The sequence below is a fragment of the Chiloscyllium plagiosum genome, unplaced genomic scaffold (genome assembly GCF_037043375.1).
Source record: "Chiloscyllium plagiosum isolate Xiang-an unplaced genomic scaffold, Cpla_swu_hap1 HiC_scaffold_10, whole genome shotgun sequence".
NCBI classification, from domain to species: Eukaryota; Metazoa; Chordata; class Chondrichthyes; order Orectolobiformes; family Hemiscylliidae; genus Chiloscyllium; species Chiloscyllium plagiosum.
Window position 1 is genome coordinate 13,178,894 of NW_028270148.1, and position 24,067 is coordinate 13,202,960.

General features: G+C 46.6%; 2 protein-coding genes across 2 annotated transcripts in view; one reads left to right on the forward strand and one right to left on the reverse strand.

The window, feature by feature from the left end:
- reps1 (RALBP1 associated Eps domain containing 1) overlaps window positions 1–10,037 on the forward strand; it is a 72,598-nt gene extending 62,561 nt beyond the window's left edge. Inside the window, exon 18 of the transcript XR_015758350.1 lies at window positions 9,980–10,037. The gene's annotated coding sequence lies outside the window, so the exon portion shown is untranslated. The remainder of the gene's footprint in view (window positions 1–9,979) is intronic.
- The window catches only part of ect2l (epithelial cell transforming 2 like), a 53,903-nt gene continuing 36,438 nt past the window's right edge, over window positions 6,603–24,067 (reverse strand). Inside the window, exons 15-21 of the mRNA XM_043695341.2 lie at window positions 23,649–23,796; window positions 18,971–19,044; window positions 18,688–18,844; window positions 15,759–15,824; window positions 13,407–13,495; window positions 10,222–10,394; window positions 6,603–8,436 (exon numbers count right to left, since the gene is read on the reverse strand). Of these exons, the coding sequence (XP_043551276.2) occupies window positions 8,306–8,436; window positions 10,222–10,394; window positions 13,407–13,495; window positions 15,759–15,824; window positions 18,688–18,844; window positions 18,971–19,044; window positions 23,649–23,796 (838 nt within the window). The 3' untranslated portion in view covers window positions 6,603–8,305. The remainder of the gene's footprint in view (window positions 8,437–10,221; window positions 10,395–13,406; window positions 13,496–15,758; window positions 15,825–18,687; window positions 18,845–18,970; window positions 19,045–23,648; window positions 23,797–24,067) is intronic.

Here is a 24,067-nt window from a genome sequence, read left to right on the forward strand (position 1 = left end):
TTGCTATGCATGGTGAAATCTGTATTTTTTAACAACTTAAAGAATTTTAAGTCTCAAAAGTGCTTTGGGAGGTCATGCAGGCATAATGGGCGCTATAGTAAATGAGTCTTTTTATTCAAGCATAGTAATTGCAAACTGACTGAGTTCCTAGTCGAGGTAGGAGCTTGTGATGGGAGGTGAGGTCGTGATCAAGGGGGCAGTAGGAGGAGGTGTCTGCGAGTTGGCACCTGGCTTCAGTGATGTAGAGGTCAGTGTGCCAGACTACTACTGCCCACCGAGGTAAAAACAATGACTGCAGATGCTGGAAACCAGATTCTGGATCAGTGGTGCTGGAAGAGCACAACAATTCAGGCAGCATCCGAGGACAGGCAAAATCGACGTTTCGGGCAAAAACCTTTCATCAGGAATAAAGGCAGAGACCCTGAAGCGTGGAGAGATAAGCTAGAGGAGGGTGGGGGTGGGGATAGAGTAGCATAGAGTACAATAGGTCAGTGGGGGAGGGGATGAAGGTGATAGGTCAGGGAGGAGAGGGTGGAGTGGATAGGTGGAAAAGGAGCTGGGCAGGTCGGACAAGTCAAGGGGACAGTGTTGCTGGAGGTTAGAAACTAGGATGAGGTGGGGGGAAAGAGAAATGAGGAAGCTGTTGAAGTCCGGACAAGTCAAGGGGACAGTGTTGCTGGAGGTTAGAAACTAGGATGAGGTGGGGGGAAAGAGAAATGAGGAAGCTGTTGATGCCCTGGGGTTGAAGTGTTCCGAGGCGGAAGATGAGGCGTTCTTCTTCCATGCGTCTGGTGGTAAGGGAGCGGCGGTGGAGGAGGCCCAGCACCTCCATATCCTCGGCAGAGTGGGAGGGGGAGTTGAAATGTTGGGCCACGGGGCGGTTTGGTTGATTGGTGCGGGTGTCTCGGAGATGTTCCCTAAAGCGCTCTGCTAGGAGGCGCCCAGTCTCCCCAGTGTAGAGGAGACTGCATCGGGAGCAACGGATACAATAAATGATATTAGTGGATGTGCAGGTAAAACTTTGGATGTGGAAGGCTCCTTTCGGGCCTTGGATGGAGGTGAGGGAGGAGGTGTGGGCACAGGTTTTACAGTTCCTGCGGTGGCAGGGGAAAGTGCCAGGATGGGAGGGTGGGTCGTAGGGGGGCGTGGACCTGACCAGGTAGTCACGGAGGGAACGGTCTTTGCGGAAGGCGGAGAGGGGTGGGGAGGGAAATATATCCCTGGTGGTGGGGTCTGTTTGGAGGTGGCGGAAATGTCGGCGGATGATTTGGTTTATGCGAAGGTTGGTAGGGTGGAAGGTGAGCACCAGGGGCGTTCTGTTCTTGTTGCGGTTGGAGGGGTTGGGTCTGAGGGCGGAGGTGCGGGATGTGGACGAGATGCGTTGGAGGGCATCTTTAACCACGTGGGAAGGGAAATTGCGGTCTCTAAAGAAGGAGGCCATCTGGTGTGTTCTATGGTGGAACCGCTCCTCCTGGGAGCAGATACGGCGGAGGCGGAGGAATTGGGAATACGGGATGGCATTTTTGCAAGAGGTAGGGTGGGAAGAGGTGTAATCCAGGTAGCTGTGGGAGTCGGTGGGTTTGTAGAAAATGTCAGTGTCAAGTCGGTCGTCACTGATGGAGATGGAGAGGTCCTGGAAGGGGAGGGAGGTGTCAGAGATGGTCCAGGTGAATTTAAGGTCAGGGTGGAATGTGTTGGTGAAGTTGATGAATTGCTCAACCTCCTCGCGGGAGCACGAGGTGGCACCAATGCAGTCATCAGTGTAGCAGAGGAAGAGGTGGGGAGTGGTGCCGGTGCAATTACGGAAGATCAACTGCTGTACGTAGCCAACAAAGAGACAGGCATAGCTGGGGCCCATACGTGTGCCCATGGCTACCCCTTTGGTCTGGAGGAAGTGGGAGGATTCGAAGGAGAAATTGTTAAGGGTGAGGACCAGTTTGGCCAAACGTATGAGAGTGTCGGTGGAGGGGTACTGTTGGGGATGTCTGGAGAGGAAAAAACGGAGGGCTTGGAGGACCTGGTCATGGCGGATGGAGGTGTAGAGGGATTGGATATCCATGGTGAAGATGAGGCGTTGGGGGCCGGGAAAACGGAAGTCTTGGAGGGGGTAGAGGGCGTGGGTGGTGTCTCGAACGTATGTGGGGAGTTCCTGGACTAGGGGGGGATAGGACAGTGTCGAACTAGGTAGAGATGAGTTCAGTGGGGCAGGAGCATGCTGAGACAATGGGTCGGCCAGGGTGGTCAGGCTTGTGGATCTTGGGAAGGAGGTAGAACCGGGCAGTGCGGGGTTCCCGGACTATGAGGTTGGAAGCTGTGGGTGGGAGATCTCCTGAGGTGATGAGGTTCTGTATGGTCTGGGAGATGATGGTTTGGTGATGGGGGGTGGGGTCATGGTCAAGGGGGTGGTAGGAAGAGGTGTCCTCGAGTTGGCGTTTGGCTTCAGCGATGTAGAGGTCAGTGGCCAGACTACCACTGCGCCCCCTTCATCCGCTGGCTTGATGGTGAGGTCGGGATTGGAGCAGAGGGATTGGAGGGCTGCGCGTTGTGAGGGTGAGAGGTTGGAGTGGGGGAGGGGGGTCGACAGGTTGAGGCGGTTAATGTCCCGGCAGCAGTTGGAAATGAAGAGGTCGAGGGCAGGTAATAGGCCAGTGCGGGGTGTCCAGGTGGATGCAGTGTGTTGGAGGTGGGCGAAGGGGTCCTCGGAAGATGGGCGGGAATCCTGATTGTGAAAGTAAGCTCGGAGGCGGAGGCGACGGAAGAATTGTTCGATGTCACTGCATGTATTAAATTCATTGACGCGTGGACGGAGGGGGACGAAGGTGAGTCCTTTGCTGAGAACTGATCGTTCATCCTCCGTGAGGGGGAGGTCTAGAGGGATGGTGAAAACTCGGCAGAGCTGGGAGCTGGTGTGGGTGTAGAACTGGGAGTGGGGTCAGAGCCAGTACCTGGAGGTGGGTGTGATGGTGGGGGGAATGGGGGTAGAGTCATGAGTGTTCCCCTCGGGGTTATGGGGGGTGGGGATAGTGACAGTGGGGTCTGTGGGGGGCGTGTCAGCAGAATGCAGGTGAGTGGTGCTGGTGGGGGCGGAAGTGGTGGCAGACACGGCAGTAGGGGTGGTGGAAGTCACTGAGCGTGTGGCATCAGCGATGATGTGAGGGGCGGAAGTGGCTGTGGGAGTGGCCATGATGGGGGCAGAAGTGACATCATCAATCAGCGTGGGGGTGGTAGCTGCATCAGCCGCATGGCTAATGGTGTTTCCGAGGCCAGGGGAATCTTCTGGAATGTTCGAGGAGCGCTGGTTATGGAGGTGGGTAGATAAAAGTTTGTTGTACTTACAGTTTTTGATGTTTGAGATGGAATTGAAATACTGTTTGTTGAGAGTATGAATTCTCCTGAGGATGTAGTACAGAGTGGGTCCTTTGCAATTCTGAGAGAGTGTGGCCCTCAGCTGAGGCAGGGATGACTGTAGAGAGGTTAGGTGCCGGCGCATTGCTGCAAGCGTGGAGCGGAGGATCTTGAAGGAGAACTGTTGCTGGTGTTTTTGAATCTGTAGTCTGTACTGTTTGTCCTGTTCGGGTCCGAACTCTGCTGGTTTAAAAGTGGTCCGGAGTCCGTGTGGGATGAGTTGGTTACGGAGGCAGGCACTGAGGAAGCAAATGTGGCTGTAGTAGCGGGTTTGTTTCAGGACATGGTTGAAGAGCTTCAGGCCAGAGGAAATGACCTGGGAGTTGCAGTGGGAGAGAGACTCCCTGAGATTCTTGTAGAGAGAGGAGGAAAACTTCTTCAAGGCAGGCATCCTTGCAAGAGGATTCGCAGTAGGGTTAAAATCAACGAGGTAAAAACAATGACTGCAGATGCTGGAAACCAGATTCTGGATCAGTGGTACTGGAAGAGCACAGCAATTCGGGCAGCATCCGAGGACAGGCAAAATCGACATTTCGGGCAAAAACCCTTCATCAGGAATAAAGGCAGAGAGCCTGAAGCGTGGAGAGATAAGCTAGAGGAGGGTGGGGTGGGGATAGAGTAGCATAGAGTACAATAGGTCAGTGGGGGAGGAGATGAAGGTGATAGGTCAGGGAGGAGAGGATGGAGTGGATAGGTGGAAAAGGAGCTGGGCAGGTCGGACAAGTCAAGGGGACAGTGTTGCTGGAGGTTAGAAACTAGGATGAGGTGGGGGAAGGGGGAATGAGGAAGCTGTTGAAGTCCACATTGATGCCCTGGGGTTGAAGTGTTCCGAGGTGGAAGATGAGGCGTTTTTCTTCCATGCGTCTGGTGGTGAGGGAGCGGCGGTGGAGGAGGCCCAGCACCTCCATATCCTCTGCAGAGTGGGAGGGGGAGTTGAAATGTTGGGCCACGGGGCGGTTAGGTTGATTGGTGCGGGTGTCTTGGAGATGTTCCCTAAAGCGCTCTGCTCGGAGGCGCCCAGTCTCCCCAATGTAGAGGAGACCGCATCGGGAGCAACGGATACAATAAATGATATTAGTGGATGTGCAGGTAAAACTTTGGATGTGGAAGGCTCCTTTCGGGCCTTGGATGGAGGTGAGGGAGGAGGTGTGGACACAGGTTTTACAGTTCCTGCGGTGGCAGGGGAAGGTGCCAGGATGAGAGGGTGGGTCGTAGGGGGGCGTGGATCTGACTAGGTAGTCACGGAGGGAACGGTCTTTGCGGAAGGCGGAAAGGGGTGGGGAGGGAATTATATCCCTGGTGGTGGGGTCTGTTTGGAGGTGGCGGAAATGTCGGCGGATGATTTGGTTTATGCGAAGGTTGGTAGGGTGGAAGGTGAGCACCAGGGGCGTTCTGTCCTTGTTGCGGTTGGAGGGGTTGGGTCTGAGGGCGGAGGTGCGGGATGTGGACGAGATGCGTTGGAGGGCATCTTTAACCACGTGGGAAGGGAAATTGCGGTCTCTAAAGAAGGAAGCCATCTGGTGTGTTCTATGGTGGAACTGGTCCTCCTGGGAGCAGATACGGCGGAGGCGGAGGAATTGGGAATATGGGATGGCATTTTTGCAAGAGGTAGGGTGGGAAGAGGTGTAATCCAGGTAGCTGTGGGAGTCGGTGGGTTTGTAGAAAATGTCAGTGTCAAGTCTGTCGTCACTGATGGAGATGGAGAGGTCCTGGAAGGGGAGGGAGGTGTCAGAGATGGTCCAGGTGAATTTAAGGTCAGGGTGGAATGTGTTGGTGAAGTTGATGAATTGCTCAACCTCCTCGCCCACCCCCTTGGCTGTGGGTTTGATGGTGAGGTTGGTTGTGATGGGAGGTAGGGTCTTGATCAAGGGGGCAGTAAGCGGTGTCTGTGGTGGGAGGTGGGGTCGTGATTATACAGCGCATCAAGCTCCACCACTTCTGCCACCTCTAAACGGACCCCACCACCACAGATATATTTCCCTCCCTACTCCTATCAGCGTTCTGGAGAGATCATTCCCTCCACCACTCACTCATCAGGTCAACATTCGCCCCCCCCCCCGCCGCCTTTTTCTGGCACCTTTCCCTGCCACCGCACGATGTGCAAAACCTGCGCCCATACCACTCCCCTCGCCTCCATCCAAGGCCCCAAGGGATCCTTCCACATCTGTCAGAAATTTATCTGTACCTCTACCAATGTCCGGTGTGGTCTCCTCTATGTCGGGGAGACAGGATGCCTTCTTGCGGATCATTTCAGAGAACATCTCTGGGACACCCACACCAACCAACCCCACCGCCCTGTGGCTGAACACTTCAACTTCCCCCTCCCACTCAGTCAAGGACATGCAGATCCTGGGCCACCTCCACTGCCAAACCATTACCACCCGACTCCTAGAGGAGGAATGCCTCATATTCCGCCTTGGGACCCTGCAACCACACACGATCAATGTGGATTTCTACCACTTACTCATATCCCTTCCCCCCACATTATCTCAGTCCCAAGCCTCCAACTCAGCACTGCCCTCCAGACCTGTCCATCACTCTGTCTCTTTCTCCTCTCTTTCTCCCCCCCCCCCCCCCCAACTGATCTATCACCTTCTCCCTCTCATTCATCCACCTATTGCTTTCTCAGCTTCCCACCCCTCCCCCTCCCACACCCCTCCCCCTCCCAATTATCTCTCAGCCCTGGCCCACAAGCCTCATTCCTGATGAAGGGCTTATGCCCGAAATCTCGATTCTCCTGCACCTCGGATGCTGCCTGACCTGCTGTGCTTTCCCAGCAACACACTCTCGACTCAGTTCCTGGTCAAGTAAAATAGAGCAGAGCGAGTTGTTGAACAGCTTTCGAGAACCTTCACTAGACTGCCTACAGCTCAAGTATACAGGCAAGAGGCTGGAAGAACACAGCAAGCCAGGCAGCTTCAGGAAGTGTAGAAGTTGACGTTTTGGGTGTAGCCCATCTTCAGGAATCTTCTTTCACTTACTGTTGAAATGTCGACTTCTGCACCTCATGCTGCTGCCTGGCTTACTGTGTTCTTCCAGCCTCCTGCCTGTCTACTTTGGATTCCACCATCTACAGTTTTTCTGTCTCCACCACAAGTCTGAAATATGCAGACCAAAACTACACATGGTATTCCAGATGTTTGTCACCAAAGCCCTTATCATGGTAGTAAGTAAATAAGATTTTTTAAGCTGCCTGATGTCATCAGTTGTTAAGCCAGTGGCCTGATTTTTCATTGAGTACATTACTTTCTGTTTAATGACAGTAAATATTAAAAATACCTGAGCTACTGTCTTCTGCACTACAATTTCTGTTTTACCTTATATGTTTGTGAGCATTAAAGCAGTCTGTAGCCTTTAAAACAAAACCTGTGCAGTGGAGGTTCCACTTGTGGGTAAATGGGAGTCTAAGATGCCCTTTATTATTGTCTGTCTTCATACGACCATAAGATATAGGAGTAGAATTAGGCCATTTGGCCCATTAATCATGCCTGATCTGTTTTTCAACCCCATTCTCCTGCTTTCTCCCCATAACTCTTGATCCCCTTACTAATCAATAATTTATTTATCTCTGATTTAAATACACTCAGTGACTTTGCCTCCACAGACTTCTGAGGTAATGAGTTCCACAGATTAACCACCCTCTGTCTGAAAAATGTTCCTGCTCCTCTCAGTTCTAAATGGTTGTCCCTTCACTTTGAGATTGTGCCCTCGGGTCCTAGGTTCTCTTATTAGTGAAAACATCATCTTTACATCCATTCTATCCAGGCCTCTCAGTATTCTGTAAGTTTCAATGAGAGCCCCCTCCTGAGTACAGACCCAGAGTCCTCAGCTGCTGCTCATATGACCAGGATTTTATCCCAGGGATCATTCTTGTGAACCTCCTCTGGACCTCTCCAACAAGGTCAGCACATTCTTCCTCAGATACAGGGTCTAAAACTGCTGACAATGTTTCAGATGCGGTCTGACCAGAGCCTTGATACAGCCTCAGCAGTATATCTCTGCTCTTGTATTTTAACCCGCAGAATGAATGCTAGCATTGCATTAGCCTTCTTAACTGCCAAGTAACCTCTGTGTTAACCTTAAGAAAATCCTGAGCCAGGACACGTAAGTCCCTTTGTTTCAAATTTCTGAAACCTTTTCCCATTTATAAAATAGTCTGTACCTCCCTCCTTCCTACCAAAGTGCATTACCTCACACTTCCCCCACAGTGTATTCCATCTGTCACTTTTTGCTCACTCTTCTAGCGTGTCCAAGTGGTCCTTCAGCCTCCCTGCTTCAACACTAACTGTCCTTCCATTTATCTTTGTCACCAGATCCCGTAAGATGCTATCCTGTAAGTCTTTTAAGAAACCACAATTTTGACTGAAAGCACTGTGACTTAGTCTTATACATATGGAAATTCCCTTAAATGTTGAACAATTACACCAGATTTAATGTTTAACTTTGAGTTCTCTGCATGTAGTATGGCCACACAACTAATACAGATAATCAGTCTGTGGCTCATGTACATTCACAAGCAGGGGCCTGTTCTCTGCCAGCAAAAGGAATATGTCCAAGCCCAGTGCTCTTTCTAAATTACCCAGAAACTTGGGGAGCCTATAGTTTGTTATTGCTCTTCCCATCTGAGCCAACTCATCATCACTGTCTTATCCTAGTGTAAATTGTTGTGATCATTTGAAATTTGGCATTCTCGCATTTGTCCTGATGAGAGAAGTTTCAGCAAATGTCTTTCTCTTCAGAAATAATTTTCATTTCACTTAGTTATAAGATTTGCAGTCCACATGATTAAAATGTAAAGCCTTGAGAACTTCAATCCTTTTAAAAGTACGTTTTGACATTCCTGACTAGTGCATTCTTAACCCAGCTGAAAGGTTTCAGCGACTGATAGTTTGCATTGAGGTTAGGTCTCTCTAATTGCAGCACGGATGGCACTTGCTAGTAAGGAGAGCCAGGTCATTTTGTCTTCCTCTGTCTCTGTAGCACAAATCCATTGGCGTTTTGGTCCTTGCAGAGCAAATGCATTTTGGATATCTGAAACCGAATATTGGATAATTTTAACATTTGGAAACAAACTAACAGAAAATGATTCAGCTTCTGTGTACTAGAAGAAAAAACTGCTTGCAATCTGATTTAGTAAAAGCTGGTTAAAGTATAACTTGGGAGTCACGTTTGGACAGACAATAGATGTAGCCCTTATCTCTAACACCAAAGATGTTCACTGCCCCCACTCTATTCAGTATCCTTCCTCAAAATCGGGGCTGTGCAGTTGAATGGGTAGGCCATTTAAAAAGGTTAAGAAATTCACTGTCCTCTCTGCCTGGAGATATTTTACATGCACCAATTTTGAAGAGCAGAGTTCAATACTCAAATAGCCAATATTGCTCCATCAACCAAACTCCATTAGAAAGCAGATGGTCTGCCATTTATCTCAGTGCCGTTTGTGGGAGTTCTGTTTGCAAATTTGTTGCATTTCCTAACATTTCAAAAGTGCCAAAAACTTGAAAAAAAATTATTGATTGTAATAAGGATGGCCTTAAACTACGCTGTAACGAAAGTCCTTACCAAATGCCAGAAATGAAATGGTACTTGCTGTTTTATAAATCTATTCCAACACAGTTTCCTGTCTTTCTTCTTTGGGAATATTATCCTGATGTTCCCATATTGGCCAGCCATTTATCTGGAATGACCAAACTGAGTTGTGTGCTGGTGAGGTGCACTAATACAGTGATTACATGTGAATTTTTATTCAATCGGGTACCAATCTTGGTGAGCCAGTTTGATCATTTTTATTTTGGTTTTAACTTTTAGTTGCTGGATTGAGTCATGGGGTCAGGGTTTTCTCTGGGGAAAACTTTCTTTAAAGCTAGATTCCTGAAGTATTCTTTCAGCTGGGGCAAGAGCAATGCAAATAAAGTTAGCACAGAATCATAGAAAGGTGCAGGAGAAGGCCATTTGGCCCTTCGAGCCTGCCCCACCATTCAATATAACTGATCATGCAATCTCAGTGTCCCATACCTGCTTTCTCTCCATAACCCCTTGATTCCTTTAGCCACAAGGGTCATGGCCACAAGGGCCATGTCCAGTTCTCTCTTGAATGTATCTAATGAACTGACCCCAGCTGTGGGAGAGAAATTGTGCAAATAACCTACGGTGCTGCTATCTGTGACCTGAGAAGGTAGTCAGTGTTCACGGTGTGACATCAAGGACACATGACCAATTACACTAAAGTTATTCTTTAAAATCATGAACAAAAACTACGAACAATAAGAAACCAATCCCTCATACCACAGAAGGCTAAGCAACATTCCTATTATCTTCAGGGCATAGACTGCAACTAAATCCTTGCCCTCTGAAAGTATGCATTTGAATATTGGATCATCTGAATATCATGGCCATCCCTTATGACCTTTTACCCCCTTGCGAGTTTATCTACTACTACTTTGAAGGATTTGTAGACTCTGTTTCCATTGTTTTTTTTGAGGAAATGTGTTCCAAAAACTCTTTTTGAGAAAAGTCTCCTCTTTCTCTTAAATGGATGACCCCGTTGTCCTTAAACAGTGACCCTTTCTTCTAGATTCTCCCACAAGAGGAAATCTCTCCACGTCCACCCTTGCAAGAGCCTTCAGAAGCCTGTGTCTCAATCACATTGGTGAACCTGGATACAAGTCTAGCATGAGCTGTCTTTTGGCAGAAGACAGCCTGCTCTGTCCAGTTATTTCTGAGAACTTCTGTGAACTGCTTCTAGTACGTTTACACCCTTCCTTGAATAGGATTACCAATACTGTACAGACTTGATATAATTGAGCAGTGATGTACATTTGGAGTCTGGGATGTCTTTGATGAGCAGACTGGAGAGAGCCACAGCCGCTAGGAACTGGAGAGACATCTTTGCAGTTCGTTCAAAGGGCAGGTGAGCAACTGTTCTTGAGGTGAAAACAAGGGCGTCGTTAAAGAGGAACAGATTCATATCGTTGATGTGCTCATAAATCCTGGGGAGGAGAAACCATGTTCAACAATGAATAACATAATTGTACACTTTATATAGGAGCTGCTTGTATGTCGTTCAATAAACTATTGTTCAAGGCAAAATGCAGTCATCAACCCAAGCTCTGGAATTCTCTCACTAAATATCCTCATGTCACCTCTCTCTGCTTCCTCCCATCTTGTGTTCTGAAGACTTTCATTTATATAGCACCTTTTTGACCTCAAGGCATCCTAAGGTGCTTGATTGGCAAGTGAAAAACAACACAGGAGTATCACAACTTAGAAAAATCAAGTGACACACAGTGTCTTGCAGTTAAAAATGTTGTTTGAAGGGGTTGGGGGTACATTGAGACGGAGTGACACTAAGGGAGGTCGTGTTGCGGCTGTACAGGACATTGGTTAGGCCACATTTGGACTGTTTTGTGCATTTCTGGTCTCCCTCCTATCGGAAGGATGTTGTGAAACTTGAAAGGGTTCAGAAAAGATTTACAAGGATGTTGCCAGGGTTGGAGGATTTGAGCTACAGGGAGAGGCTGAACAGGCCGGGGCTGTTTTCCCTGGAGCGTCGGAGGCTGAGGGGTGACCTTGTAGAGGTTTATAAAATCATGAGGGACATAGGGTAAATAGCCATGGTCTTTGCCCTGGGGGTGGGGGGTCCAGAACTAGAGGGCATAGGTTTAAGGTGAGGGCAAATATTTAAAAGGGACCCAAGGGGAAAATTTTTCACACAAAAAGGGTGGTACATTTCTGAAGTGAGCTGCCAGACAAAGTGGTGGAGGCTGGTACAATTACAATATTTCAAAGGCATCTGGATGGATATATGAATAGGAAGGGTTTAAAGGGATATGGGCCAAGTGCTGGCAAATGGGACTACGTTAACTTAGGATATCTGGTTGGCATGTACAAGTTGGAGCGATGACTCTCTTTCCATGATGTACACCTCTATGACGCTATAAGAGTCTTTTGAGTTAGGGAAAGACTGCCTGACACCTTCCTTGGGTTGGTCAAATTGTGGTTTGTTACAAATCTGTAAGTGTTATCCAGCCAGAGCTAGCTAACTGAAAATGTATCCCTCTTCCCTTCTCCCAGTGAGTGGAAAAGAGATAAAAACAAGAAAGCATAAAAGCTAATTTAATGAAGACGAGACTTCAATCCACAGGTTAAACTATCAAAGTGAAGAATGATCATTGCTTTCCAGATCACAGTGTGTAATCAGTGCTAAAACTCTATGAAATGTGAGGCACAATTTAACCCACACTATGCTCTGGAGTTTTCACTTTCAGAATTTTGTTCCCTATCTATATTTTTTACACCCATAATGTGTCAAGCCATCTGTCTTTTGTTTGTCCTAATTGTGAATGAGTATTTTCTAATTAGATTACCTACAGTGTGGAAACAGGCCCTTTGGCCCAACCAGTCCACACTGACCCTCCGAAGAGTTACCCACCCAGACCCATTTCCCTCTGACTAATGCACCTAACACTATGGGTAATTTAGCATGGCCTATTCATCTGACCTGCACTTTTTTTAGATTGTGGGAGGAAACCGGAGCACCCGGAGGAAACCCACGCAGACACAGGGAGAACATGCAAACTCCACACAGACAGTCACCCAAGGCTGGAATCGAACCTGGGACCCTGGTGCTGTGAGGCAGCAATGCTAACCACTGAGCCACCATGCCGCCCCATATGTTTGTGTTTTGGGGGTTTGAAGGGAAATAGTTTAAGTTGCATATTTGTAAATTATTAACTCTCTTCTGTCTGCCATGTTCAAATTAAAAATGAAAAGAAAATGCTGGACAAATTCAGCAGCATCTGTGGAGAGAAACCGAGTTAATGTTTCAAGTCTGGTATAACTTCAGTACTGCATTCCGAAAAAGATTCAGTAACCTCAATACATGAACTCTTTCTTTCTCCCCAGCTGCTGCCAGATCTGCTGAATTTTTCCAACATTTTCTCTTTTTTAAATTCAGATTTCCAGCATCCGCAATGTTTTGCTTTTATTTCTTTGTGTGTTACAGTAAATAATTACTTTGTGTTAATCACAAAACCTGGTGTGATTACCTTACCATGAATAACAATCTGTAAGGTAAACGATGGCCTAGTGTTATTATCACTAGACTATTAATCCAGAGACCTGGATAATGTTTTGGGGACGTGGGTTCAAATCCCACCATGGCAGAAGGTAGAATTTGAATTCAATAATAATCTGGAAAGATGAGTCTAATGATGACTGTTAAAGCATTGTTGGTTGTCAGGAAAGACCAACTGGTTCACTAATGCCCTTTAGGAATGGAAATCTACCATTCTTAATTGGTGTGGACTACATGTGACTCCAGACCCACAGCAATGTGGTTGACTCTTAACTGCCTTCTGTGCAATTAAGGATAGGCAATAAATGCTGGCCTAGCCAAGGGCACCCACATCCCATGAATGAATAAAAAAAGTCTCGGGAATTGTTTGTCTTGGTTAGCCAACAGGGTTTTGTACATTTTGTGAAGGCTTGTAAAACAGTATGTTTATCAGCACACTCCGTTAAGCCATGATAAAAGCAACAGATCTTTTTCTTTGGTACTGGTTGAGGGATTAGCAAGGGAGAATACCTCAGGTTTTCTTTAAAAAAAAATTTGGGATCTTACATCTCCAGCCTGGGACCTAGGCAAGGCCTCTACTGAAAGCACGTCCTTTGTATTTCTTTGAGCCATGAAGTGGTATAGGATGTCCAAACTTAAAATTCTACATAAATGCAGTTTTTTTTTGTTGTTTGACTCAGTTTGCACTGTAGCTATCAGAATAATTGCTGATAACCCAAACTCCCATGTCGATGTGTTCCAATAGTAACAGCCAAGAGGTTTCAAAGCTTTCTCACGGCCAAGGGAGGGGAAATCATTGAGCTGTGTTGATGCATGTCACGGCAGGTATTCAAAGATACGATTTCTACAACCAATGCAAACAGCTAGATCTCTCAGCAGGGGCTTCGGCTGTGTGCACAGACGAGGTTAGAACTTCAGAACCCACCTGAAGGAAGGACAAATCTTTCCATCAAGGCAACTCATATGAGCCACTTCCTGAACCTGAATCAGGTACCTATTTGCCTCCAACAAGATCTGTAAAGCAATCACATCCAAATTTAACATGCAGCAAAAACCACTTTAGTGAAACAGATCAATTTTAGAACAGCCCATTCTATTGTGGGAATTTCCAGAGACTGAGAGTGGCTCAGCTATCCTCTGACCCTTCTCTGTAGACCATGCAGCCCAATTGATTGGCACTTCTTGCATGACCTTCAACCTTTACTTCCTCCATCATTGATGTACTGTGGCAGCAGCATGTACAATTTACCCTGTGGTAAATCACCACGACTCCTTCCAAACCGAAGACCTCTTCACATCTAGAAGGAGAAGGGCAGCAGATAGATAGGAACACCACATGTTCCTGTACAAGCCACTCACTACCCCGATTTGGAAATATATAATCGTTCCATCACTGTTGTTGGGTCAATGTCCTGGAACTCTCTTTCCAACGGCACTGAGGCTGTCAAGATATTTTCAGATACATTCAAGCCGTTCATCGTGATGTTTACTCTCCATAAAAGCCTCCACCCTGCTTATTTTGTTCTCATGCTATCCTTCCATTCCTCATCTGTTTATTTGCCTCCCCGTAGTTGTGTCAATACCATTCTCCTTGACCTGTTCACTCTCTGGTTAAATGTCTCTCCTGAATTCTCCTTTTGGATTTAATTCGTTACAGTTCTGATCCCATTATCTAAGAAGGGATGTATCTGCCATAGGCAGAGTGCAATGGAGATTCACCAGATTAATTGCTGGGATGGCCAGATTATCTTAAGAGGAGGGATGGAGGACAATTCCAAATTCTGCAGAGTTTTGAAAAATTAGAGGTGACCTAATTGAAACTTATAAATTCTCACAGTGCATGATAGAATGTATGTAGATGAGATGAGGAGGTTGGTTAGCTCAGTTGGCTGGTTGCAATGCAGAGTGATGGCAACAGTATGTGCTAGTTTCTGCACCAGCTGAGATTACCATGAAAGACACTGTCTTGAACTCTGCCTTTGCCTGAGGCGTGATGATCCTCTAATTAAACTACCACCAGTTGTGGACAGAGCAGGGCAATGGTTTGGTAGGACTAAGGGGACTTTCGCTTTTACCTTTTTACCAGGGGAAACCCTGCCTGGTGGGTCTAGAACCAGGGGACTGAAACAGCCTAACCCTTACCCTGAAATGAAACGCAAGTTCTTCACTCTGAGGATGGTGAATCTTTGGAATTGTTTGCATCCTGTAGAGGCTCATTCATTGAGCAGGTTCAAGACACAAATCCAAAGGTTTCTGGAGGCTAATGGCATCAAGGGTGGGAATGTGACACTGAGGTAGCTAACCAATCATGATTTAATGCAGTGATTGAGTCGGTTTGAAGGGCAGAATGGCTTGCTCCTGTTTTCTTCCTTTAAGGTGGTTGGTAACACAGGAGACAGAGGGTAAGTACCTCGGGGGGGGTACAGGCAGAGAGAAACAGGGCATGAGGGATGACTGTCATTGAGGGAATAGATGAGAGGCTTCAATGCACAACAGATTAGGGAGGGGAGATAGGGCTGAACAAGGTGACAAGGACAAGAACAGGATGAGAATTTTGAAGGATTTGAGATCAGCAAACCCAGCAGTCATGGGCAATGCTCCCTTTTGTTGCTTTGTACCGAGCACTTTTAACAATGTATGTTACCTTTTTAAAAAAAAAAGTGCTGGACATTGCATACTCAATATCTTAAAGGGGACAAGCAAGGGCTGTGCAGAGGGTAGCAGGAACATTGGATGGGATTAAGATACGGTCAGCAGTGTTTTGGGTGAGCTGAAGTTTAAGTTCTTAAGAAGGCCTCCAGTTGGGAAGCTGGACACGGGACAAATGAAAATATGGGAGAGATGAATTGAGGCAGAGTGAGGAGTTGGGTGATGTTATGAAGTTGGAGATGGTGGTCCTGAACCTGATATCCTCGCATCGGCACGTGAATCTGTCTGTTTAGAAGTTAGCGTTCATTACAGCAATCTCTGGAAAAAGATTATGTAAAGTCAAGATCCCATCTCCATGTTGGAGACAGCAATAACAAACCTTTAATTTTATATGTAAAATTGATAAATTGTATGTAAAATGTTTTTGACAGCTGAAGGAAGCAGATCTGCATCCACTTTAAAAGATTTCATTATATTGTCATCTTCTGGCATTGAAAGGCTTTGTATTAATACAGCCCAAAGCACATTGACACAGTGCAGAAGCACAGATCCAGTTACTGGTGTCTGTCAGTAGAATAGAACTTAGCTCCACTTCCAGACATTAGACAAATGGCTACAATTGACTTACCGGAGAGCCGGCAATGCTGCTCTGGGCTTCCACTATCTCTTGATCCCTCTGATGCCGCACTTTCAGCTGGAACAAACAGTAACAGAAGGTTCAAATAGTGTCAGAAGATCACTTTATTGTCAAAGGCAGCTTCATTTATTTAAAAAAAACAGATTTATGCGGTGTTTTGAGCTGGTGGCAGGTGACGTAACCTCAATTGAGAAAGGATTGTTCCAGAAAGTCTTCGGAACAGACCTACTGCATCACAGAATCACACCCTAACAGAAGTTAGGAGCATCACCTGCACAAATCAGTACACAAGACTATATGCTCAAATTTTCGCATATATATATAATAGGCACTGTGCCTTGGAGTAGCGTTTGGAGGTGATTGTGTTCCCATGTAACTGCTTCCCTTGCCTTCTGAGAGGTAGAGGTTGTAGGTTTAGAAGGTGCAGCCTCAAATGTATTTGCAAGTTGCTCCGGAACATTGCACAGATTGTACAGGATATGGATACCTGGAGCATTTGGAGAAGTTGGCTGTTTAAGGTACCAACAATGGCAGAGCAATTAGACATGGGCTATCAGAAACAGAACATTGGATGGGTTAAATGGTCATTGCCTCGTTTTTCAATTTGTGCCCTGTTACTGTATGGTGCCCGCTATCAATCCCTTTCCTGTATGAGGAGGAGATGTAAAAAGTAAGATGTAATATAATGGATGGAGTCAGATGCATCGCCAGAGATGGGTCAATAATGGGTCAATGTGAAGATGTAAATTGAGCAGTCTGTATTACCACTAGGAAATGGTGCAAAATCATATGAACTAGAAGGTGGATCACATGATCTAGAGGTTGCTGCCTTGACCTGTACATAGTATTTTACCATCTTTAATTAGAATGTTATGTTTGCAGACATCAAAAGGTCTCCGTCAAACATTTCCAAACCCCCTGCCTCAGTTTGAGTAGAAAATCTTGCGCTAATGTTAATGTGTGAACACTTATGATCACATGACAACAGGGAGGCAATGGCCTAGTGGCCAAGGCAGATTTGAATTCATATTCTGAAATAGCCTTGTAAGCCATTCAGTTGTACCAATCACTACAAAGTGTCAACAAAGAAATGAAACCAGACTGGTCACCTAGCAGTGGCCCAGGGATCGGAAGAGACAATGGCAAAAACAGCCCTGCCGACCCTGCAAAGTCGTCCTCACTAAGATCTGGGGGCTAGTGCCAAAATTGGGACCACTATCTCACAGACTAGTCAAGCAACAGCCTGACATAGTCATACTCACAGAATCATACCTTATAGGCAATCCCCCACACACCACCACCACCAACCCTGGATGTATCCTGTCTTACTGGTAGGATACACCCAGCAGAGGTGGTGGCACAGTGGTATACAGTCTGGAGGGAGTTTCTCTGGGAGTCCTCCACATTGAGTCTTATAGCTTCAGGCCAAACATGGGCAAGGAAACCACCTGCTGATTTCCACATGCTGTCCTCCCTCAGCTAATGAATAGATATTCCTCCGTATGAACAATATTTGGAGGAAGCACTAAGTGTGGCAAGGGCACATAGTGTACTCTGGGTGGGGGATTTCAACGTCCATACTAAGAATGATTCGGCAGCAGTATTATTGATCAAGCTGTTCGGGTCCTAATAGACACAGCTGCTAGACTGGGTCTGCAACAAGTGGTGAGGGAACCAACAAGAAGGAAAAACATACTTGATCTCATCCTTACCAGTCTGCCAGCTGCAGATGGATCTGTCCATGTCAATATCGGAAACCGCACTGTCCTTGTGGAGACAAAGTCCCGCCTCCACTTTGAGGATAACCTCCATCCTGTTGTGTGGCACTATCACTGTGCTAACTAGGACAGACTTCAAGACTGGACATCCATGAGGCCCTGTGGGCCATCAACAATAACAGAATTGTACTCTAGCACAATATGTAATGTCATGAACGGGCATATCCACGAATCAATGATTAACATAATGTCTGGGGATCAATGCAGATTCAATGGAGAGTGCAGGAGGGCATGCCAGGAGCAGCATCAGGCATACCTGAAGATGAAGGGTCGAACTGGTAAAGCCACCAAACAGGACAATATGCCCAAACAACATAAGCAATAAGTGACAGACTGAACTAAGCGATCTCACAATTAGCAGATCAGATCTAAGCACTGCAGTCCTGCCACATCCAATCAGATATGATGATGGACAGTTAAACAACTTGAGAAGGAGACTCTACAAATGTCCCCAGCCTTAATGACAGGAAGACACCAACACATCAGTGCAAAGTTAAGGCTGAAGCATTCGCAGCAATCTTCAACCAGAGTGCCAAGTGGATGATTCTTCTCGGACTGTTGGTCTCTTGACACCATCCAGGATAAAGCGGCCCACTTGATTGGCACTGCATCCACAAGCATCCTTTCCCTTCACCACCAATGCTCAGTAGCAGCAGTATGTACTATCTACAAGATGCTCTGCAGAAATTCGCCATAGATCCTCAGACTGCACCTTCCAAACCCATGACCCTTATCATCTAGAAGGACAAGGGCAGGTAGACACATGGGAACGCCACCAACTGTTAGATCCCCTCCAAGCCACTCACCATCCTGACTTGGAAATATATCGCCTTTCCTTCACTGTCGTTGGGTCAAAATCGTGGAATTCCCTCCCTAAGGGCATTGTGGGTCAACCCACAACACATGGACTGCAGCGGTTCAAGAAGGCAGCTCACCACCACCTTCTCAAGGGACAACTAGGGACAGGCAATGAATGGTGGCCCAGCCAACGACACCCATTTCCCACAAGTGAATAAAACAAAATACAGCACAGGAGGCCTTTCAGCCCATCGAGCCTTCACTGCTTGGATTGATTTAGGTTTGGTTTTCAGACACCGTTGGAGCTGCCCGCTATGGCGAATCCTGTCCCTCGGTGGACGTACCTGCTGGATGTAATCCCGAAAGCGCTTGAGGTTGGCAATGGCTGCAGCGAGGTCATGGCGGTCCACATGTTGGATGGGAGTGTGTAGCCTCAGAGCGCTCAGCAGTATCACGTACTCATCGAAGCGGCTGCTGAGGCTCAGCAGCATTTCCTGAAGACTAACGACAACAATGGAGACAGCCAATTTAAAAGAGAATAAACCCAAAACCGGCAGTTGCCAGGGCTACTCCACCACACACTAATGCACACTCACTACGTTAGAGAGATGCCAACAGTCAGCATACCTCAACATTTTTGTCACTGCCGATCGGTCGTGTCTGGTTAGGAAAACACGGAAACCTGGACTAGTGTTTCGACACTGGAAGAACAGTAAAGCAAGGCTTCTGTTAATCAGCGAGAACCGAAATGCAAGTAGATCATCATCCCTATTACCCTCTCCTCTCAAGGTGCTGACATCCCCTCCCCGGGCTACACTTATTAGTTATCAGTAGCTAATATCTACCCCATCCTTCTGGGCATTCTGAGCAGAGAAGGACAATACGAGATTTGTAAAACCATACAATGCTACAGCACGGAAAGAGGCCAGCATTGAGAGTGCAACAAAAATACTCAGCCAGGTCTGGCAGCATCTGTGGAGAGAGATAGAGTTAACATTTCAATCTGGTTTATTTCAGGGTGTCATGGTGGCTCAGTGGTTCACACGCTGCCTCATAGTGCCAGAGACTCACATTCCGTTCTATGTGCAGTTTGCGCACAGTTCTCCCCGTGTCTGCATGGGTTTCCTCCCACAGTCCAAGTTAGGTGGATTGGCCATGGGAAATTGCCCCACGGTGTCCAGGGATGCGCAGGCTAGGTGGGTTAGCAGTGGGAAATGCAGGGTTATGGGGATAGAGGGTGAGTCTGGGTGGGATGCTTTTCAGAGGGTCAGTGTGGACTCAATGGGCTGAATGGCCTGCTTCCTCATGATTCTATTCAAAACTCTTTTTCAGCACAGTTCTGGACTGGATTCGAAGCTGTGTTTCTCTAGTGATTTGTATTTTTATTTGAAGGGGACAATATTATTTCAATGGGTGCGGTCACCAATGAGGAGTTATCACTCGAAGTCTGCTGCTAAGAAGTAGGAAGAGAAAGTGGAAAACTGTCCTTATTCAGAAAGCTGCTGTCACATAGAATGAGAATGGTTGAGATAGAGATCCTGACCATTGGCAGATAAATGTTTGAAAATTCGAGGAAGGTGCATGGGGAGAGGATCAGATCAGTGGGATTATTCCAGTGGACTGTCATTGCAGAGGGAACAAAGTGCCTGCTCTCTCTGTGCCAGACATTTACTCAATTCATTTATAAGCTTGTGTTATGTTGAGGTTGTACAAGACATTAGTGAGGCCTCTTCTGGAGTATTGTGGTCACCCTGTTATAAGAAGGATATTATTAAGCTGGAGAAGATTCAGAAGAGATTTGCCAAGATGTTGTGAAGGAATATAGAGGGTTTGAGTTATAAGGAGGGACTGGGTAGGCCGAAACTTTCCTAGGGTGGGAGATTTTGAGGTGAGAGAAGGATGATTTTAAAAAAGACACGAGGGGCAATTTTTCTTTTACACAGCGTGGTTCATGTGTGAAATAAACTTCAGAGGAAGTGCTGGATTCAGGTATGGTTATAACATTGAAAAGACATTTGGATAAGTACGTGAATAAGAAATATTTGGAAGCATATGAACCAAGTGCAGGCAAGTGGGACTAGTTTCATTTGGGGTTATGGTCAGTATGGACTGGTTGGACTGAAGGGTCTGTTTCTGTACTGTTTGACTCGATGACTATGGGGATATGGTGTCTGAGACCTCCCCTGTCAATCAGATACACACTGACACACACAGGCACAGACAGACACACACACAGTAAGTTCACTGTACAGTGAGCATGAGTTGTAGAATTTAAAAGCTCAGAAAGAGACCATTCAGCCCATCACATTGATGCTAGGTCTTTAATTGGAAGGCCCAATTTAATTCCATATCTCCACACTCTTTCCCCCCCGCCCCCCTCCAAACCCACTGTTCAAAAATGTGTGATTGTCTTTGGAAAGTTACTGAGGACTGGCCCCTGGGGGGACAGTCTACGTATGGTCTCTATCACAGCTTCACACTCATCTCAAGCATCTTCCAGCCACTTGAGAATTTTTGGAGTGAGATGGAGGAAAGAGGCACAATACAGTGTGTGCACAGCAAGATCCCACAAACAGGAATGATATCATGAGCAGATAGTCTGTTGATAGAGGGAGAACGTCTTCCCCCAGTTGCCCTACTGTCCTCAAAACCATGCTGTGGAATTTTATACATCCCATGTGGGTCAGACTGTGTCTCAGTTAAACACCTTCTGGGAAAAACAGCACCTTCCAACAATGCAGCACTGGAAGTGAGTCAATAAGCGTGTTGCTGGAAAAGCAAATCCGGTCAGGCAGCATCCAAGGAGCAGGAGAGTCAACGTTTCGAGCATAAGGTCTTCATCAGGGAGTGCCTGTTCCCTGGATGCTGCCTGACCAGCTGCGCTTTTCCAGCAACACATTTTCAGCTCTGATCTCCAGCATCTGCAGACCTCACTTTCTCCTCAGTGAACCTTGAGTGTGATTTTCAAATCCTCAATCAAAATCCCTTCATGATTCGGAATACCTTTCTGTTGCAGGAGCAGGTTTCGGAACTGTGATAGCCCACCTCCTTGTCCATAAACTGACTGACTGAGTGAGCCTTAGCCAGACTATAGCAACAACCAGAGCTGGGGTGTGTTGCGAACTTTTAAGAATGATTGAATGAATCATCAGCTGAGCATCTGTGCCTAATGAAATCACATATTGCAGGAATTGAAAAGCTAGCTTCCTGACTGTGGGAAATGGGTCCATTATCTTCAGACATTAGGAGGAAGTATCAAGGCTGAGTCTGACTTTAATTCTATCAAACCATTTCTCATTAGCAACAAAAAGCATAGAGACTGAACATGCACAGGAAGACCCTAATCATTCAAACTGGCTTCAGATTGACAAACAAGGCAATGTTTATTAACCACACAGTTCAGCCTGGTGTTCCCTTGGCTATAGGCAATTGAGGAGTGATCAAATCAACCTTTAAAAAAATTTGGTAGGTGAGACGAAGAAAAGCAAATTCTTTTGATTGAGGGAGGGGATGAGGATATTGTTGCAGTTTACTTTAAGCAAGGGGCAGACATAAGTATTTCTGACATAAGGACATCAAGGCTATGGAGCTAAGATGAGTGGATGGAGTTAGAAGCGAATGGTGGAACAGACTCAATGGGCTGAATGTCCTTCTTCTGCATACGTACACCCATGAACATGACCATGTACACCAGAAAGTGCAACTTGCATTTATGTAGCACCTTTAGTGTGGTAAAATGTTGCAAGGCACTTCAAACAAAATCTGTCCCCCAGGCTACATGGGGAGACTCTGGGGCGTGTGACCCGAAAGTTCGATTAAAGGGCTACTTTGAAGGAGCATGTTGCAAATGGAGAGGCTGAGGGAGGGGTCCAGAGCTTAGAGCCCAGGGAACTGAAGGCACAGCAGCCACTGGTGGGGGAGATTGAAATCAAGACTGAAATTGGATGATTGTAGACCTTGGAGGATTAGAGGGCTGGAGGAGGTTCCAGAGATGAACACAGGGGGAGGAGAAGCATTGAGGCCATTGCAGGATTTAAAATGGATAAGAAATGTAAGGCCAGCATTTGCAACTTTCTCCCACTGTCCCCTGTTCTGTTGTTTCAGAATTCCCATTATAGGTGGATACTGGTTTTGAGGAAGACAAGGCCACAGAGAGTGTCAGAGGGATGTGGCAGGTTAAAAAGCTAAGTTTTACTCATTAAATCAATTGCTCAACTGCACAGTTTGCCTTTGATTCTGCCCAGGAAGGGGATCCCAGGCTGGTTGGTAACTAACCTGTTAGTTCAAGTTGCTGATTCTAAGTTCACTGGAAGTTATGAAACTTCAGGTGACACATTTTCAAGAACAGGATGAGAATTTCAGCTGAAGTTAACCTTTGCGAGATGCTCTTAGTTAACCTGTTCTCCCCAGCACCAGCTTATGTCCCATAGTAATGTAGGAATACAGAAACAGGAATAGGCCATTTAGCCCATTAAGCCTGTTTTGGCACTTATAGTCACAGAAACAGGCCCTTCGGTACAACTTGTCCGTGCCAACCAGATATTCTAAATTAATCTAGTCCTACTTGCCAGCATTTGGCCCATATCCCTGTAAACCCTTCCTATTTATGTACTCATCCAGATGCCTTTTAAATGCTGTAATTGTACCATCTTCACCACTTCCTCTGGCAGCTCATTTCATACATGTACCACCCTCAGTGTGAAAAAGTTGCCCCTTAGCTCTCCTTTAAATCTAAACCCATGCCCTCTAGTTTTGGACCCCCCCCCCCCCACCCTTGGGAAAATACCTTGACTATTCACCCTAACAATTCCCCTCATGGTTTTATAAACCTTTATAAGATCACCCCCAGCCTCTCCCTATAGCTCAAATCCTCCAATCCTGGCAACATCCTTGTAAATAATTAAATTCCCTACAGTATGGAAACAGGCCCTTCAGCCCAACAAGTCCACACTGACCCTCCAATGAGTAACCCACCTAGACCCATTCACCTACATTTACCCCTGACTAATGCACCTAACACTACAGGCAATTTAGCATGGCCAATTTACCTAACCTGCAGGAAACCGGAGCACCCGGAGGAAACCCACATAGACACAGGGAGAATGTACAAACTCTACACAGACAGTTGCCCGAGGTGGGAATTGAACTCGGGTCCCTGGCACTGCGAGGCAGCAGTGCTAACCACTGAGCCACCGTGCCACTTCCTTTCTGAACCCTTTCGGGTTTCACAACATCTACAGCAGGGAGACCAGAATGCCATCATAATGTGATCATGCAAGATCAGGCACCTCAAGCAGACTCTCACCTTGTCAATAGTCTTCAGAATGGTACTGTAGTTGTTGAAGAAGTTGGTATAGTTTGTCAGTCTGGTGCTGAACTTCACAAAGACATCTCCCAGACACTGCGACGGACCCCACTCGCTGAGACGCTCTCTCAAGTCCGTCAGTAAACTTCTGCAACATTCAGAAGAACAGTCATTGTTATTAGAATGGACAAGGAATATGACTAACCGAACTAACATGACTAATGTGAGTGTCACTGACAGAGCCAGCATTTGTCACACATCCTTAATCACCCTTAAAATGAGTGGCTTCATAGAATCATACAATCACTACAGCGTGGAAGCAGGCCATCTGGCCCATCCCGACCCTTCGAAGAGCATCCCACCCAGATCCACCTCCCTCTGCTATTCCCATAACCCCACTTTTACCATGGCTAACCCAC